Here is a 17,405-nt window from a genome sequence, read left to right as displayed (position 1 = left end):
ATATTAATTATTTGTAATTTTTAGGTTAAGGGCTTCTAAATCAGAGCCAGCTCCTGGTTCCCTACTATTAGCAGTATGTCCTCGAGGCCTAAAAGTATGCCCAGAAAATAATCCACCATCAATATTTTTATGGAGCAGTATTGGAAAACTCAGTTTTGAGCGAAAAAAATTCGAAATACGCACTGGTCATGAAAAATTAACCCTATACACAAGCAGTGATGAAAAGAGTCGTCTCCTCTTGGCTTTGTGCAAAGCTGCTCACCAGTTCAGTATGGCTGTAGCACCTCGTCTTAACGAAGCACGGCGGGAAGAAGAAGAAAGGCAGAGATGGGATTGCGACCAACGTATATCAGTCATAAGTTCAACTTCGTCCAACACCACATCTGGAATCGTTAGCGATCGAGTTCATTCGGAAGATGAACTTGAAATAATGATCACCAGTCCACCAGCTCAATCGACGGAAAGTTTGGCACTAGCGCACCTGCTGGACAGTGCGCCTGCTAGTAGCCGAACTTCTGCGGCGTCAGCTTCTGCTGCTTTGACTACAATCACTCTCAAAGAAGAGGAAGAGGAAGTAAAGCCAACATTAAGTGAAAGTTCTACAAAAACTCCTCCTAGTGGGAAATGTGCTGGATCACAATGCAGTTCATCTTGCAGCACTGTTGTCGTTACGCCTATTCAAACAAGTAAGTCAATAAATGTCAGAATATTTAATATTTTTATAAACCGTATCAACGTCTGTTGATTAGAGACGTTACTGTCATTGTTTCCTGTATTTTGGTATTCGTTCTCTTTTTTTGTTGTTGATGTCTGGCCTTGTTAATCTTAATTTTGTTTTTAAATTATTGAGTTTTAATCTGCTTGATCTCGTTCATTATCTTTGAAGCTCAACTTTCATTAGTATCTTATAGTGGTATGGTACTCGCCAGTCAAGAATAACTATACCAAACTAAATCCAACCCGATCGCTGTTGAAATCATTCACGGCACATAACTTTCCAACACTTTCTGGGAGTATCACCCATCAACAGCTTTTCGGCAACATTCGGAAATACCGAAATATAAGCTGCATTACCATAGATATGACACCAAAGTGTTTCAAATTCGTTCGGTTCTGCGCATGACGTCATTACGTGACTAGTTAGCGGCGCCAATTTGAAATATCCTATGAATAACATGAAGAGTGGAAGCATTCTGGTAACATAATTACAGATTATTTATGTTAAATTTCTTTTTACGAAACGTAGTGATAAAGTAATGGATATAAACTTTTGTGAATTATGGATTTATTGAAGATAAAATAGGCAAATGTGCACTTAAAATAGTGATGTTTTCATTAAAATTATTATCACTTAACGTAATTATGACATTCACTGAATACAATGAGAAAACCTTATTAATACCTACTAAATTTCAATACTTTCCGTTATTAAAAAGGTTTTTCGCATCTACATCAGTCCCGTCTTTGAGAGGATGTGGAATCTTATTTTCGTTAGAGATTTGGTCATCACATCTGTAACTTGTTCTGCAGTGGAAATTTGTGTGAAGGCTTTTTAGTCTGATCACAATTTCTTAGGTTATATCTTCCTGTTTCCACATCTACCGATTCTTTTATGGTCATCTTCACCATTCTGTGAGATTATTTCAGTATCGATCTCATTTTGTTCTAATTGAGAAATAGCTATATAATGATTGATGGATTCGACCGTTACTTGATGGAAGTTCATTTTATCTCACAATAAAACACTGAAAAACGTTTGTTTTCTATACTTCCACAAAATTTATTACAACTATGTTATTACTACAGCTGTATCGACAAAGTGCATTTCTCAAGTGATATATTTTACAATGTGTTTGCCTTTTTAAGTCTTTAACTGAAGAGGTTGAGGAGTGGGGAGCTGTTTGTCTCAAGTTGGTCATTCAGAATTATATCTGTATTTTTCAATTTATTAATTTCCATTGATTCTAAAAGTGATAGCTTAAGGCCTTTATTTTGAATATGTAGAATTTGAAACTCTTCATTGAAAGAATGATTATGATCTAGAAGGTGAAGTGCGTATGTAGAAGTGTCTGTTTTTCTATTGTTGAAAGCCCTTTTGTGTTCTGCTATCCGTTTGTCAAAAGTTCTGCCAGTTTGACCGATGTAAGTTTTCGGACAGTCACCACAAGTTAGTTTGTACACACCACTCTGTAGTTGCTTTCTCTTTCGGCTTTTATTGTTTTTAATATGTTTGCTTAAGTTGTTGTTAGTTCTGAAAGCTGGTGTTATTCCTTTCTTTTTTATGTATCTGGCTATTTTTGTTGTTATTTTGCCAGTATATGTGAGAGAGCAGAAGGTACTGGGTTCTTTCTGTGGTGGTGGATACACTAATTTCAAGGCTTTCTTATGGAGTTTTTGGTTTAAAATGTTGTTAACTGTTTGTTCGTTATAGCCATTGTTTACTGCTATTTGTCTAATGATATTTAGTTCTGTCTCGAAGTTATTTTTTGTCATAGGAATTTCTGTCAGTCTATGTATCATGCTATGGTAGGCTGCTAATTTGTGTTGTGTAGGATGGGATGATGAATTGTGTATAGTTGTGTCAGTATGGGTAGGTTTATGATATACGGAGAACTCATGTTTGTTGTGTAGTCTGGTAATCGTTACATCTAGAAAGTTTATGGAATTATTCTGTTCTGTTTCTATTGTGAACTCAATATTACTATGAAGTGAATTAATATATGATAGAAAATGGTCAAGTTGTCTGTTAGTTCCTGTAAAGCAGACTAGTATGTCATCCACGTATCTCCACCCGTATTTAAACAGTTCTTATATTGGTGGAGATACGTGGTGGAGATGTATTGATATCGTTTGGTATTATTCCGGTACAAAAATTTGGTTGCGTTGTATTTTCTCATAACTTTTTCTGTGAAAAAATAGAAGAGCCGATTTTGTTTCAAGTTCTGTCATATTAACCCGGAGGCATCACTAAAATTTTGTTTCTTGAATTATCTGAATATCTCTTTTCTTGTAAGAGCTGTACCATTTTTTGTAAATAAAAACACTGATGGACTTATAAAATAGAGGTTGAATTGATAAGATTAGAATGGCCCACATGCAGCCCAGATTTATGCATTTATGGGATGAATTAAAAAAAGCTATTCGCCGTCATCCTAGGCCTCCATAAAATTTGGTAGAGTTATGGCCCTGGTAGAGGAATATTGGGCTATCCCCCAGGTAAGGATAACACATCTTTATTTGATGCCAAACAGACTGCCAGCAGTGGTTGCTGCAGGAGGTGGACATACCCTCTATTGAATTTTTTTGTTTTGTTAATTTTAGTGCGTTTGATATTTTTAATAAAAAAAAAACCTTCAAAGCAGTGTTTTTATTTACTACTCTCACAAGAAAAGAGATATTCGGATAATTCAAAAAACAAAATCTTAGTGATACCTCCAGGATAATACAAAAGGAGTATGAAACAAAATTGTAGCGTTTTAAATTTCTGCTCAAATGGGGTCAGGGATAAAACTAACTACATAGATACTGGGGGGTCGAAATGGGGCTGTAGAAGGAGCAGGCACTCAAACCTTCTTTGCGAACGGCAGCTTAGGTTTTGTTTGGTGGCAGGTCGTGGAATCGTTTTAAGGGATGGGGGGGTTTTAAGTAGACTAATTACCATTACCAAATAAGCAAAGGATACTTACACAGGCTTGAGAACTTTCCTACTATTTAAAATATGACGCCGTTTGGAATAAATCCTCAGATTCACTACTGGGTACTTACTGGACACATTACGGTACTTAAGGATACCAAATGGGGGGACATTCATCTGAGATTCCTCTTTTGGGTCAAACTGGGCTACTCTAACATCTTTATTTGGCTTCTATGCCATTTTCCTTTTCTTTTACTCTAAAACTCAATTTCAGTTGCATTAGAAATCTAGTTAATAATTTTCCAAAAGGGTTGGAAATAAAAATAGTACATTTTCAAAATATTTACTGAAACTTCAAAACTCTATTTTTATTATAAAAAAAATATTCTCAAACAGGAAATTACAGACTTTACTACAGGAATGACAAATAAAAACAACTATAAACTTTTACATGACTTACAATACACAAAACGTTAACTTTATTGGGCAGTGTATCTCAAAACAAAATTTGACCGAGCTGTCAAATGTCACTGCCATTTTATTTAATTTACATAGAATACGGTTTATTTTTGAACAAAACATTTTTAGACAGCTACAATAGGAAAACAGGGCAAAGGGAGTTTTAAACATTAAACAAACAACAAACGTTACAAGAAACCTTTCCGTTCTGAAAGCAAAATATCTATACAAAAATATTAAAATATTTTACACACTGCAAATTTTAATATTTACTTGGGATTTATTCACTTTTATTTAAAAACAGGAATGTACTATACCTTATTAAAACACTTGTCACATTTAAACAAAGCAAACACTTTCATGTGTCAATCAACAGGTGAGCGTGACTTCTTATGACGAAACGGGCTCTGGAAAACTGGGAACTTTGGAACAGGGATGAGACAACACATCTCATCGGGACATCGGGGACTTCAAATAGAGGACTTAAAACTGGACCATATTTAATTACAAGGGGATTGCAACATTGAAAAAGGGGACAGCAACCACACACTTCCATACCGGCTACAACTGCGTCACATTATTTGCACTGCTATTTTTTACCTTATGACACAACATTATGGAGATTTTTACCTTACAACATTATGGAGTGAAACTTTTCACGGGTGTTCTTCAGTGGTCATAGAACAAAGGATAAACCATTCACTTGATCTAACATAGCGACAAAAACCAATTCCAAGCCGGTAGGTGTGGTCTCCGGAATTCCACCGCTGGCTGATGACGTGTTACCAGATCAAAGGGTACTGTGGAACTGCCTTTCTTTCGTTGACCAATCGACCAAGACCACCAATTTTTCAAATTCTACTCCAATAGTAGCATGGGATTTTTCGCGCTCAAAAGAAAGCCGTGACTTTACAAAACTATTTTAGGGCCTTCAACGAACTCTATTTACGCAGTTAATAGATGCTTACAAAGATAAACAGGAAATTTCCTAAGTTCCTCAATGTTGAGTAACAATTTGAAACATTTTAAACAGGGGCGGTTTTAAAATATTTAGGATAGTATATAAAACTAATGGGTTTTTTCAAACGCCACAAAATCAGCCCTCCAATTTTTCCATACAATTGTTTAAAGTTAGGAGAAAATACAACGCCTACATTCACCCCCGTATAATGCCATCTAAGCAAAAAAAAATTTATCACCGGAATAATAACAAACGACATCAATACATGTACCTGCAAACTGATGCAAGAATCTTGAAAATCGGAGTATAAATAATAAAGTTATATCGTACAAATAAGAAAATCGGAAGTGGAAATCGAAACGTCAAATAAACTTAATTTTAAAGTAAAATTGTGGTTTATTACCAACAAAATTGGTAAATTTTAATTATCTCTCCCGATTTGATCCCGGTATCCTTTTGCTCTGCTTCCTAGTGCCATATCCATCTTCTGTGTGCTCCTAGCTTCGCCTGCTTCTTCAGCCCTCTCGCCCCGCCACTGATCACGATTCTAATACGATCCTTATGTTCTGACGTCACCAGGAACCTGATCTCGCGGGAAAGCCAATAGTAGAGTGCAAAAAAGTAACTTTACTTTGAATACTTCGGGTACATTATAAGAAATGAATCCAGATATAAACTCTTACAAGCCAGGAAGAATAGTTGGAAAGCGAGGGCCGGGAAGAAGAACATCCTGGTTAAAGAACTTCAGGCCCTGGTTCAACAAAACATCTGTGCCGCTTTTCCGCTCTGCTGCAGGTAAGCTACAGATTGCCAAGATGATCGCCAACATTCTTTACGGATAAGCACATCAGGAAGAAGAACCCTAATATAAAGGAATTTTCGGTAATGAGATTGCTAATAATAGTCTTGCTACATAATGAGCAAATACTTCTTGTAACGGTTTTTATAAAACTGTTTCCAGGAAAGTTGTTTTTTTGTATAAATAAGTCGTTCTTTAATGACCTAAACTTTACTAATATCTTCAAAATACAACATATTCACAAAATTCTCGTTTACAATAAATTTTCACTAAAAATCTGAACTAACCTTGAATTGACGGGAGATCTTACCTTAGTACTTTTATGTAGTTTCTGCGATTTTCATAATTCTTTTATTTTTTTCGACGTTTTGTGGCGTTGCATAATTCTGGTTTCTTTTATCAGCGCCATTAAACAAATAAACTCGGTACAACATGTTATAGATGCCAGTCGTGGGTGATGAGAGGCGGAAGTTATACCATATTTTATATATTATAATTATTTATATTGTTTCTATAAATGTACTTTTAAACCTAATTTCTTTTTTTTTTATTTTAGAAGTCAAAGGACGAAGATCTTCTACTACAAGCAGCTTAGAACTGGGATACTCCCATACTGCCCAAAATTCAGCGCTCAGCGATGCAACATGCATTGAACTGGATACCACCGAAGCTGTGTATACATCTGGACCTGCCCCAAGTAGTCACACTAGTGGAGTTTACACCTTAACCTCCAGTGAACAATATACACTCAGTTCCAGTGATCACTATACTGCTCCTAGTGAGCAATATAGTGAATCGAGTGAACCATTTTCCAATCCATCGAGCGAACCATTTTCCAATCCAGAGGATCATGTTGATGGACCTTTTAGGGACAGGACAAATTCAAACGTAAGCAACTCTGGTTCATTTCACGGAGATGGTAGCGACCCTACGGACTGCAAACAAACATTACTTTCTGCAGAAGAACTATCAGATTTGATAGTAGGGCGATATCCCTTGTGTAAAAGTGTTAGTCATACCTTAGACTCGGATTCGGATTATGTCACTTTACCTTCTTCTTACCAAGGATATGTACCAGTTCCACCGAAACGAATTGACAGCGTGGAACAGCGGTTTCGACCTCCACCTCCACCATATGGTGCACAACTAACCAAGTTACCGGCAGCGGAAAATACATGTCTCGAATTTGACGATGGTACAAGTGTATCTGAACGAATGATACGAAGTCCTCCACCGTATCCTGAAAATTCTACTCCAGTTCCACCTCCAGTTTACCCATTTGAAGAAGCAGGAGCTAGGTTTATTACCACTAGATCACCCAGTGTACTAACGGCTCACGCTAGTGCAGTAAGTGTTAGTTCGTCACCAAGTTATTCTACGCCTAGTGCTGTTCCACCAATCCCTCCAAAAATTCCGAGAGCCCCTCCGCCGGTAAAGAACACAGTGGTTTCTCCAAATAATTATTTAGATGTTGCCGCTAGTAAGGCAAGTGTGCTGGTTCCTTGTACGTTTCTCCCACCGCCTCCACCACCAACTCCAAGACAACCTCCCCCACCACCTCCCACAGCCCTAACGACGGTTTTCACAAATCAGTTTTCAAGGTCACAAATAGAGCAGTATCAACAACAAATGTATAGTGACGTTGATTTTGTTGTTTTTCCGTTAAAGGAACCAGCTATAAGCAAACAAGAGTATTTGGAGGCTAAACAAGGCTCTCTATTGGCAGCGCTAGCTCAACAGCCGATATTCTACAGAAGTACGCCTTATTTAAATAGATACGCTTCAAGTCAGAATCTGTCAGATACTTATGTTCAGTTACCTGTTTATGGTGCCCCCAGCATCTCGTCAACCGGAAGCCTGGATCCTCCACCACCACCATTACCTCCGAATAGACCTGGGAAATTTATGAGAACCAGATCTGACGACAATATTCTCAACTCTTTAGATATGAAACAGCCCCCAAAGTTTAGAAGAATGCCGCCTCCTCCTCCACCACCCCCAATTCCCGAAAAAATAATCCCAGTAGTGGAAATTCCTAATAGTAGTAATATTGATTTAAAGAAAAGTACAAGTGATAAAACTCAGAATGGATCTCCTACTAATAAAGCATCGGCTTTAGATATCCGTACTCTAAGAGAAAAAAGTAAGAAAATGGACTTGCCATTGATATCAGCATTGTGCAATGACAGATCGCTTCTAAAGCAAACGAAAGCCTTTGTAATGCCGAAGCATCCGAATGAAGTGGTCTCACGGCAATCTTTAACCTCCCCTTCCCGCTCTAAATACCCAGTTACGGAATTAAATAGTAGTAAACATAAGCAACAAACTAGAAAAACGCCTTCGGTTCATCACAGGCATCCTGGTGACAAATTGCCGGAAATACCTCGAGCTACGCCCAATAATTACGTCCTAACCGATGTACGTGTCAAACACAAGACTATGCAGTCCCATTCGTGAGTGCGCCAATTTAAAAACTGTTCATTCCAGTGGTAGATTAGAATTCATTTTGTTTTACTCAGGGTGCCATCATTGCAATATATTTAGGGAATTCACCGATTTTGTGGCTTATTCCCATTGCTCTCATTATATGTTAGCCACACTGTCGGTGTCTTGAAACCGGACCAGAGTAAAAATGTATTATTTTTAATAAAAATCTTGTAAGTAAAATTTTACTAGGAAATTAAAAACATTTTTAAATATGCACATTTTAATGTCATGTGAAATTTATATACAATATTAAAAAGTATTTATTTTAAATATTAGTCAATAATTATTGTTCAGCAACACTAAGGTTCATTTTTTAAATAGGAGGAGTAAGCTCAAAAGACAGATTTACACCCAATAATGTCACTAGAGAAATAACCAGATTCATCTTCTTTTTTGGTTGATCATGTCAGTCTTCGACGCTAATCCATAAATATTATGTTACACTAATACATCGCCAAAGAGTGACAGTTCTAAAACAATTGTTTTTTTATACATACATAATAAAAATGCAGAGTAAAAATCTAAACATTAAATAGACCAGTAAGGATCTGCGAAAAAACGTCTATTTTTGGATGTGAGAGGTGGCATTCGGATTTTTGCAGATAAAGTTAGGTGACACCTTCAGTAATAATAATTGACTTATGCTCCTTCTCAAATATGCCCGGAACATTAATAAAAAAATTAAAATATTTAAAAATTTCGAAAAACATCGATTTTTTTCTGCTTTCTTTGCTTATAACTTTAAAACCATTCGTTTTGGAACAAAGTCGTAGAGAAATAAAATAAAGATAATTGAATTTTGTATGATATACGACTGGTAAAAAATGTCTTAAGGTATTACCTTTTCTGCAATATAGCAATAAATACAAAATAAGGGGGCAAAATAAGTCTGATGTTATTCAATATTTTTTAACCACTTTGGTGGCACTTAGAACCATAGTAATTCGCTTAGGAAATTCTTTGTAACATACTTAAATCGTGTACCAAATTTCATTAAAATCGACCTAATAAATTTTGCATAATAAATTTGCAATCTAAATGTTTTTAAGAAAGTTCAAATTTTTTAAAATCTTTGAACAAAAAGTAGACCATTTAGAAGTTGGCTAATTTTTTTACATATAAAGAGGTGCTCTACGTATCTAATACACTTTACAGAATTAAAATCGGATTATTTAAGGGGCCCCAGCAATGTGTAAATTTATAAACAATTTTTTGGCTTATAAACAAATAGCTTTGTTTAATAATAAAAAAAATTAATTTTTAGCAATGCAAATAATTAAAACCGGTATAATTTGACTTAAACTTTCAAATGCTCTCAGCAGAATTGCTATTTTATTTTTTAATCAAACGTTATTCGCGTTCAAAAATTGCAATTTCTTGATTTTTGAAAGTTCCACCGCGTTTATCTCGAAAACTATGCATCCTACGAAAAAACTTGTAAGAACATTTTTTGCTTAGAATTACCCAAGAAATACAAAAAAATATTATTTTGCGAAAAACGATTTTTATGTAATTCCTCAAGTTCTTTGTTTATAACAATCTTCGACATCCGGATCAACTGTTACCCAAAAAAGTCGTATTCTACGGGTCAAAATACATAAAAAAGCTTGGGTAAGTCCATCTAAATAACGTAGCACCCCCTCCTGGCCACAGCACTAATTTGTTTATAAGCCAAAAAAATTGTTTATAACTTTAAAACATTGCTGAGGCTGTTTAAATAATCCGATTTCAATTCTGTAAAGTGCATTAGATAGGTGGAGTACTTCTTTATATGTAAAAAAATTGACAAATCTTTGTATGTTCTAGTTTTTGTTGTGCAATATTTTAAAAAATTTTAATTTTGTAAAAAAGTTTAGATTGCATAATTATTATGCAAAATCTAGTAAGTCAATTTTAATGAAATTTGGTGTACGGTTTTAGCACATTACAAAAATTTTCTACGCGAATTAGGAAGGTTCCAAGTGTAACCTAAGTGATGGAAAATCATTGAATAAGGACAAGTTTGTTTTGCCCCCTTATTTTATATTTATTGCTATTTTAAAGCAAGGGTGATAAATTAAGACATTTTTAACTAATCGCATGTGATAGAAAATTTAATTATCTTTGTTTTATTCCTGTAGGACTTTGTTCTAAAATGAACAGTTTTTAAGTTAAAAGTAGAAAAAAAAACGAAATTTTTTGAAATTTTTAAATATTTTATTTTTTTTATTAATGTTCCGGGCATATTTGAGACGGAGCATAAATCAGTTATTATTAACGAAGTTATCACCTAACTTTATCCGCAAAAATCTGAATGCCACCTCTCACATCCACCTAAAAACATATACTTACTGGTCTAAAATGAATATGGCGGAAAACACAAATAATCGCCGATATGACCCATGAATTATAAATGCCATTAGTGTCAAAATTTCATAAATATCAATAGTGTCTAAATTTTATAATTTAGTGGAGTAAACTTGCCTGTGGTTGGACCAATTACAAACAAGCATTACGACGCCGAAATAATTATTCCTCCTATTTAAAAAACGAGGTATAGTGTGTCATTCCATTACGTTTTCCTAAATAATAATAATATAACTAAAAATTACAATTCTACAGATTCACAGAAGAAAAAAATATCTAAAGATCGTTTAAAATAAGATGCATTAAAAAACTAATGTAAGTAATAGCGGCAGATTCGTGCAAATATTATAAGAATTGTGCATTTAATGATAGAAGCATATTATTTGGACCACATATACTACACATACAAAGGTTCAAATTTAGATATGAGGCCATCTCAGATTTTACCTTTTACAAAGATGGTGGGCTTTCAAAATGGCGACGATACATATGTGACTAATAGCACGATAACTTTTAAACGAAAATTCCGACTTCAACCAAATTTGGTATATGGGTTCTTTTTATGATGTGTAAGATCGATCTCCTGAACCGGAAGAATCGGTTTACCAGAAGTTGTGTATTTCCTGATTTTTTATGTAAAAATATGTTGTTTTTTTTTCAATTCTTTCACCCTGGATATATTACTTTTTCGAAAAGGTAATACCGGCGTTGAAAAGAGCGTAAAAATATTTTTAAGGAAATATTTTGAACTCTTTAGTTATATTAATTACCATTTAATAAATGCATAAGGTATCTTCACATGTAGGTAACTATGTGCGGCAGATTCGTGCAAATAATAATATAAGAATTATTTTGCATTTGATGGTAGAAGCATATAATTTGGACCACACATACTACACATACAATGATTCAAATTTAAATATGAGGCCATCTCAGATTTTGTCTTCTGAGACAACTGGAGGCCATTCAAAATGAATCTGCGGCTCATAGGTACATGTGAACATATTTTATGCATTTATTAGATGGTAGTTAACATAACTAAAAAGTTCAAAATATTTTCTAAAAAATATTTTTACATTCTTTTCAATAGCGGTATTACCTTTTTTAAAAATTAATGCATACAGGGTGACAGAATTGAGAAAGAAACAACATATTTTTACATAAAAAACAGTGAAAACACAACTTCTGGTAAACCGATTCTTCAGGTTCAAGACCTCGATCTTATTTATAAAAAAAATATCCTATATACCAAATTTGGTTGAAATCGTGACGTCTCGTTCAAAAGTTATCGTGTTATTAGTCATATATGTATAGTCGACATTTTGAATGCCCGCCATTTTTGTAAAAGGAACAAAAACTGAGATGACCTCATATCTAAATTAGAACCTTTTTATGTGTAGTATATGTGGTCCAAAATATATGCTTCTGCCATTAAATGCACAATAATTCTTATAATATTTGCACAAATCTGTCACACATAGGTACACGTGAAGATACGTTATGCATTTATTAAATGGTAATTAACGTAATTAAAAAGTTCAAAATATTTCCTAAAAAAATATTTTTACGCTCTTTTCAATGGCGATATTAACTTTTTGAAAAAGTATTACATACAGGGTGAAAGAATTAAAAAAAAACAGTATATTTTTACATAAAAACCAGGAAAAACACAACTTTTGGTAAACCGATTCTTCCCGCTCAAGACTTCGATCTTATACATCAAAAAAGGAACCTATATACCAAATTTGGTTGAAATCTGACGTCTCTTTCAAAAGTTATTGTGCTGTTAGTCACATATGTATGTCGCCATTTTGAATACCCGCCATTTTTGTAAAAGGAAAAATCTGAGATGGCCTCGTATCTAAATTTGAACCTTTATATGTGTAGTATATGTGGTCCAAATTATATACTTGTATCATTAAATGCACAATTGTTTCACATACCGGCTGCACTAGTGCGGCAGATTCTTGCAAATAATATAAGAATTGTGCGTTTAATGATAGAAGCATATAATTTGGACCACATAATAGTACACACATAAAGGTTCAAAATTAGATACGAGGCCATCTCAGATTTTACCTTTTACAAAAATGGCGGGCATTCAAAATGCGACGATACATATGACTAATAACACGATAACTTTTGAACGAAAAGTCCGACTTCAACCAAATTTGGTATATAGGTTATTTTTTTGATGAGTAAGATCGAGATCTTGAACCGGAAGAATCGGTTTACCAGAAGTTGTGTTTTTACTGATTTTTTATGTAAAAATATGTTGTTTGTTTTTCAATTCTTTCACCCTGTATATATTAATATTTCAAAAAGGTAATACAGGCATTACAAAAAGCATAAAAATATTGTTTAGGCAATATTTTGTACTTTTTAGTTATGTTAATTACCATTTAATAAATACATAACTTCTCTTCATATGTAGCTTTGTGAAGCAGATTCGTGCAAATATTATAAGAATTATTGTGCATTTAATGGTAGAAGGTTTAAATTTAGATATGAGGCCATCTCTCATTTTGCCTTTTACAAAAATGGCAGCCATTCAAAATGGCGACTATACATATGTGACTAATAGCATGATAACCTTAGAACGAAAAATCTGATTTTAACCAAATTTGGTATATAGATTCTCTTTTTGACGTAAAAGATCAAGGTTTTGAACCGGAAGAATCGGTTTACCAGAAGTTCTATTTTTCCTGATTTTTTATGTAAAAATATGTTGTTTATTTTTTCAATTCTTTCACCCTGTATATAATAATTTTTCAAATGGTAATACCGGCGTAGAAAAGAGCGTAAAAATAATTTTTAGAAAATATTTTGAACTCTTTAGTTATGTTAATTACTTTACCAATTAATAAATGTAACGTATCTTGACATGTACCTATGAACCTATGTGCGGCAGATTCGTGCAAATAAAGTAAGAATTATTGTGCATTTAATGGTGGAAGTATATACTTTGGACCACACACACTACACATACAAAGATTAAAATTTAGATATGATGCCATCTCAATTTTGTCTTTTACAAAAATGGCGGGCATTAGTACATGCCGCACCTAGGTACATGTGAAGATATTTATGCATTTATTAAATGGTAATTAACATAACTAAAAAGTTCAAAATATTTTCTAAAAAATATTTTTACGCTGTTTTCAATGGCGATATTAACTTTTTGAAAAATTAATATATACAGGGTGCAAGAATTGAAAAAAAAACAACATATTTTTACATAAAAAGCAGGAAAAACAACTTTTGGCAAACCGATTCTTTTGGTTTAAGACCTCGATCTTATACATCAAAGAAAGAACCTATAGTCCAAATTTGGATGAAATCAGACGTCTCGTTCAAAATCGTGCTATAAGTCACACATGTATAGTCGCCATTTTGAATGCCCGCCATTTTTGTAAGAAGCAAAATCTGAGATGGCCTCGTATCTAAATTTGAACCTTCATATGTGTAGTATATGTGGTCCAAATTATATGCTTCTATCATTAAATGCACAATCGTTTCACATATCGGCTGCACTAAGATACGTATTGAAGAGTATAAAGTACCTTTCAAAATATTTTATAAAGCCTTAATCTTAAGCTTATTACAAAGTCATTTGTATTTGAATGGTGTGGTTAAGTTTTCGGTCCAGGTAGAAATTAATAAATTTTAATCTGTTGAACTTTTAATTATTATATCTGCTATTCAGTATGTTCAGTACTCGAAATTTAACGATACGAATGTATGTACAATTCATATTTTAGCTTTCAAAATTTTTATTACAAAGTTTTTACTCCGGTCCAATCAAGCATCCCTGTCTGTACATAACGGTTACTATTGTATTATGCACAAAAGTATCCAATTTTTAGCGATATTGTATACACTTGCTCAAATTCTATATTAATCTGAATAATGATATTTTTAGTATTGTTCAGTTTGTTTGTTTATTTATTTTCCTGATTCCAAATTGCATAAAGCTTCCGAGTGTATGGTGCTGCCATCATTTTAAATGTAATGTAAGATTGAATAAATAAATAAAAACTATCTTGCATTTTATTAAATAACCAGATTAGGATATGTAGTATCCCCTCTAATCTTTAATATGTGCTTAGAAGAGATGTTTATAGAGGCACTAAAAAACATCAATGAAGGTTTATCAATTAACGGAATACTAGTGGATAATCTCAGATATGCAGACGACACAAAACCCATTGAGGACAGCAAAGAAGGGGCTGCAAATTTTGATTGATCACACTACGCAGTAGTAATGTTGATTATAGTTACTTTCGAGTATTCGTTACAAATCGTTACTTTTGTATAAAGTAATCATTTACAGTATTCGTTACTTTGATTACCATGATTACTTTTGTATTTGAGTACCGGTAATCATATCGAAAATTGCATTTCTCAGTAGGTACGTATTTTGTATAAAGTAATCATTTACAGTATTCGTTACTTTGATTACTATGATTACTTTTGTTATTTTTGTATTTGAGTACCGGTAATCATATCGAGAATCGTATTTCTCAGTAGGTAGGTATTTTGTATAGGTATTCCGATATAACAACGACCTTCACCGATCTGTTTAAGGGATAAAAATGATTTGATTACTTTGATTACTTTCGCTATTTTTTTATTTGAGTACCGGTAATTATATAATAATAATAATAATAATAATGACTTTATTGCTTTTTTTTCAAAAAAAAAATACAAACTAGACAAACAGTAATAATTATAATAAAGCAAAAGGCGACGTTCGCTCTTAGATGATGTTCCTAGAAACACCAGCTAAGAAGCGCTCTTCCACGTAACCGCAATACAAATAATTACTATGCTAGTGTAACCTAAAGACCTTATTTACATGCTAAAATAAATTTATCGTATATGATAATAACACTAATTATCTATTTTTATTGAATAAATTTTTATTGAATAAACTTTGCAATCATTTAAACGAATGCAGCCAAATTTACTTGTTTATAATCTAAATTTTAATTTTATGCTATTATTAAATAGAGACTTTTTTACGTTGGATTTAAATTGAGAGATGGGTAAAGTTTTGAAATTTTCAGGGATCATATTGTACAGATTAGCAATATTGTAAGAGAAGCAAGATCGAAATAACGAGGTTTTATGTTTCGGTATATTAAGTTTATTTTTGAATCTGACATTAATATTATGTACTTCTGACCTTTTTTTAACTTTTTTATATAAATAATAGGGCTTTTTGGTTAGCATTATTTTATGAAATAATACTGATCCGTGAAGAATACGCCTGTTACTAACATTTAACCATCCTAGATCCGCAAGATGCTTAGAAGTTGGATTTCGACGTCTGATACCACAAATGAAACGGATACACATATTTTGAATTCGTTGCAAACGATTCTGATCTAGTTGTGTTAATGCTGGTCCATATATTACATCACAGTAATTAAACTGTGAAAGCACTAAACTATTGCAGAGCATAATTTTAGTGGTTCTATTAAACATTTGTCTATGTGAGAATAAAAGTTTTAAATTACAAAATGCTTTCTGAATTATTGATGAAATATGATTAGAGAACGTTAGGGAGTCATCTAATATGAGTCCCAGGTTTTTTTCACAATTAGATAGAATTACATTTTCGTTATTGATTTTTAAATGTATTTTATTATTTACTCGATTTTTCTCAATTCTACGTCCAAACAGCATGGCTTTGGATTTTGAGGGATTTATGCTTAAGCAGAATTTGTGTGAAATGTCTGAAATAGATTTTAGTTCTTTATTAATTTTAGAACAAGCATTTTCAACTTCTGATTCTTTAAATTTTAAGTACAATTGTGTGTCATCTGCATAATAGTGAGATTTCATATAATTTAAATAACTTGAGAACTGGGAGGTGTATATCGAAAACAACAAAGGTCCCAATATAGAACCTTGCGGAACTCCTCGTGATAGGTAAATTTTATTTGACGACTTTTTATTTAAAAACACGCTTTGAGATCTTTGATCTAAATATGACTTCAACATTTTTTGCGCTTGTTTATTAAAAGACATAAAATTACATAGTGAGAGAAGTAGAGGGTGGTTAATTTTATCAAATGCCTTCGAGTAATCTAATAAAACTGGTATGCACAGGTAGTTGGAGTCAATATAAGAGTAAATGTCATCTAAAACTTTAAGAAGTGCGGTAGTGCAGCTATATCCAGGACGGAAACCTGACTGATGTTCTGGTAGGAGGTGAAATTTGGTAATGTGTTGCCTAATTTGTTCATCCATCACTTTTTCTAGGATTTTAGAAAAGGTACATAGAATGCTTATAGGACGCAGCTCATTGTAGTCAACAGGACTATCAGTTTTTGGAAGAGGTATGACTTTCGACTCTTTCCAAACAGAAGGGAAAATAGATATTTGTAGACAAAAATTAAATATGTGAGTAATAAATGGTAAAATGTAGGGGCAACAATAAAGAATCATAGTGATATTAATGTTATCATGTCCAGAAGCGTTTGATTTTATTGAGAGTATTTTTTCATATACCTTTAACTCATCAATTACTGTAAAACTAAAATTATCAACACCAGGAAATTTAGAAGAAGAATAGTGGTTTAAAACGTCAGCATCAGGAATGTCGTGACCACCAATACCATGAACGAAATAATTATTTATAGAATCCGGATCTTGCAAATGATCAGGAATAAATGACGACGATTTTTTATTACTAATGATGTTATGCTTCT

At 33.2% G+C, this 17,405-nt stretch overlaps 1 protein-coding gene across 1 annotated transcript in view; it reads left to right on the top strand.

Moving 5' to 3' along the window:
• The window catches only part of LOC114333031 (protein expanded), a 197,575-nt gene extending 182,848 nt beyond the window's left edge, over nucleotides 1–14,727 (top strand). The window contains exons 4-5 of the mRNA XM_050649110.1: nucleotides 25–686; nucleotides 6,410–14,727. Coding sequence (XP_050505067.1) covers nucleotides 25–686; nucleotides 6,410–8,310 — 2,563 coding nt within the window. The 3' untranslated portion in view covers nucleotides 8,311–14,727. The remainder of the gene's footprint in view (nucleotides 1–24; nucleotides 687–6,409) is intronic.
• The last annotated feature ends 2,678 nt before the right edge of the window (nucleotides 14,728–17,405 follow it).

The sequence above is a fragment of the Diabrotica virgifera genome, chromosome 4, assembly GCF_917563875.1.
Source record: "Diabrotica virgifera virgifera chromosome 4, PGI_DIABVI_V3a".
Taxonomy (NCBI): domain Eukaryota; kingdom Metazoa; phylum Arthropoda; class Insecta; order Coleoptera; family Chrysomelidae; genus Diabrotica; species Diabrotica virgifera.
Note: the sequence above shows the minus strand (reverse complement) of the source record. Positions and strands in the feature narration are given on the sequence as shown.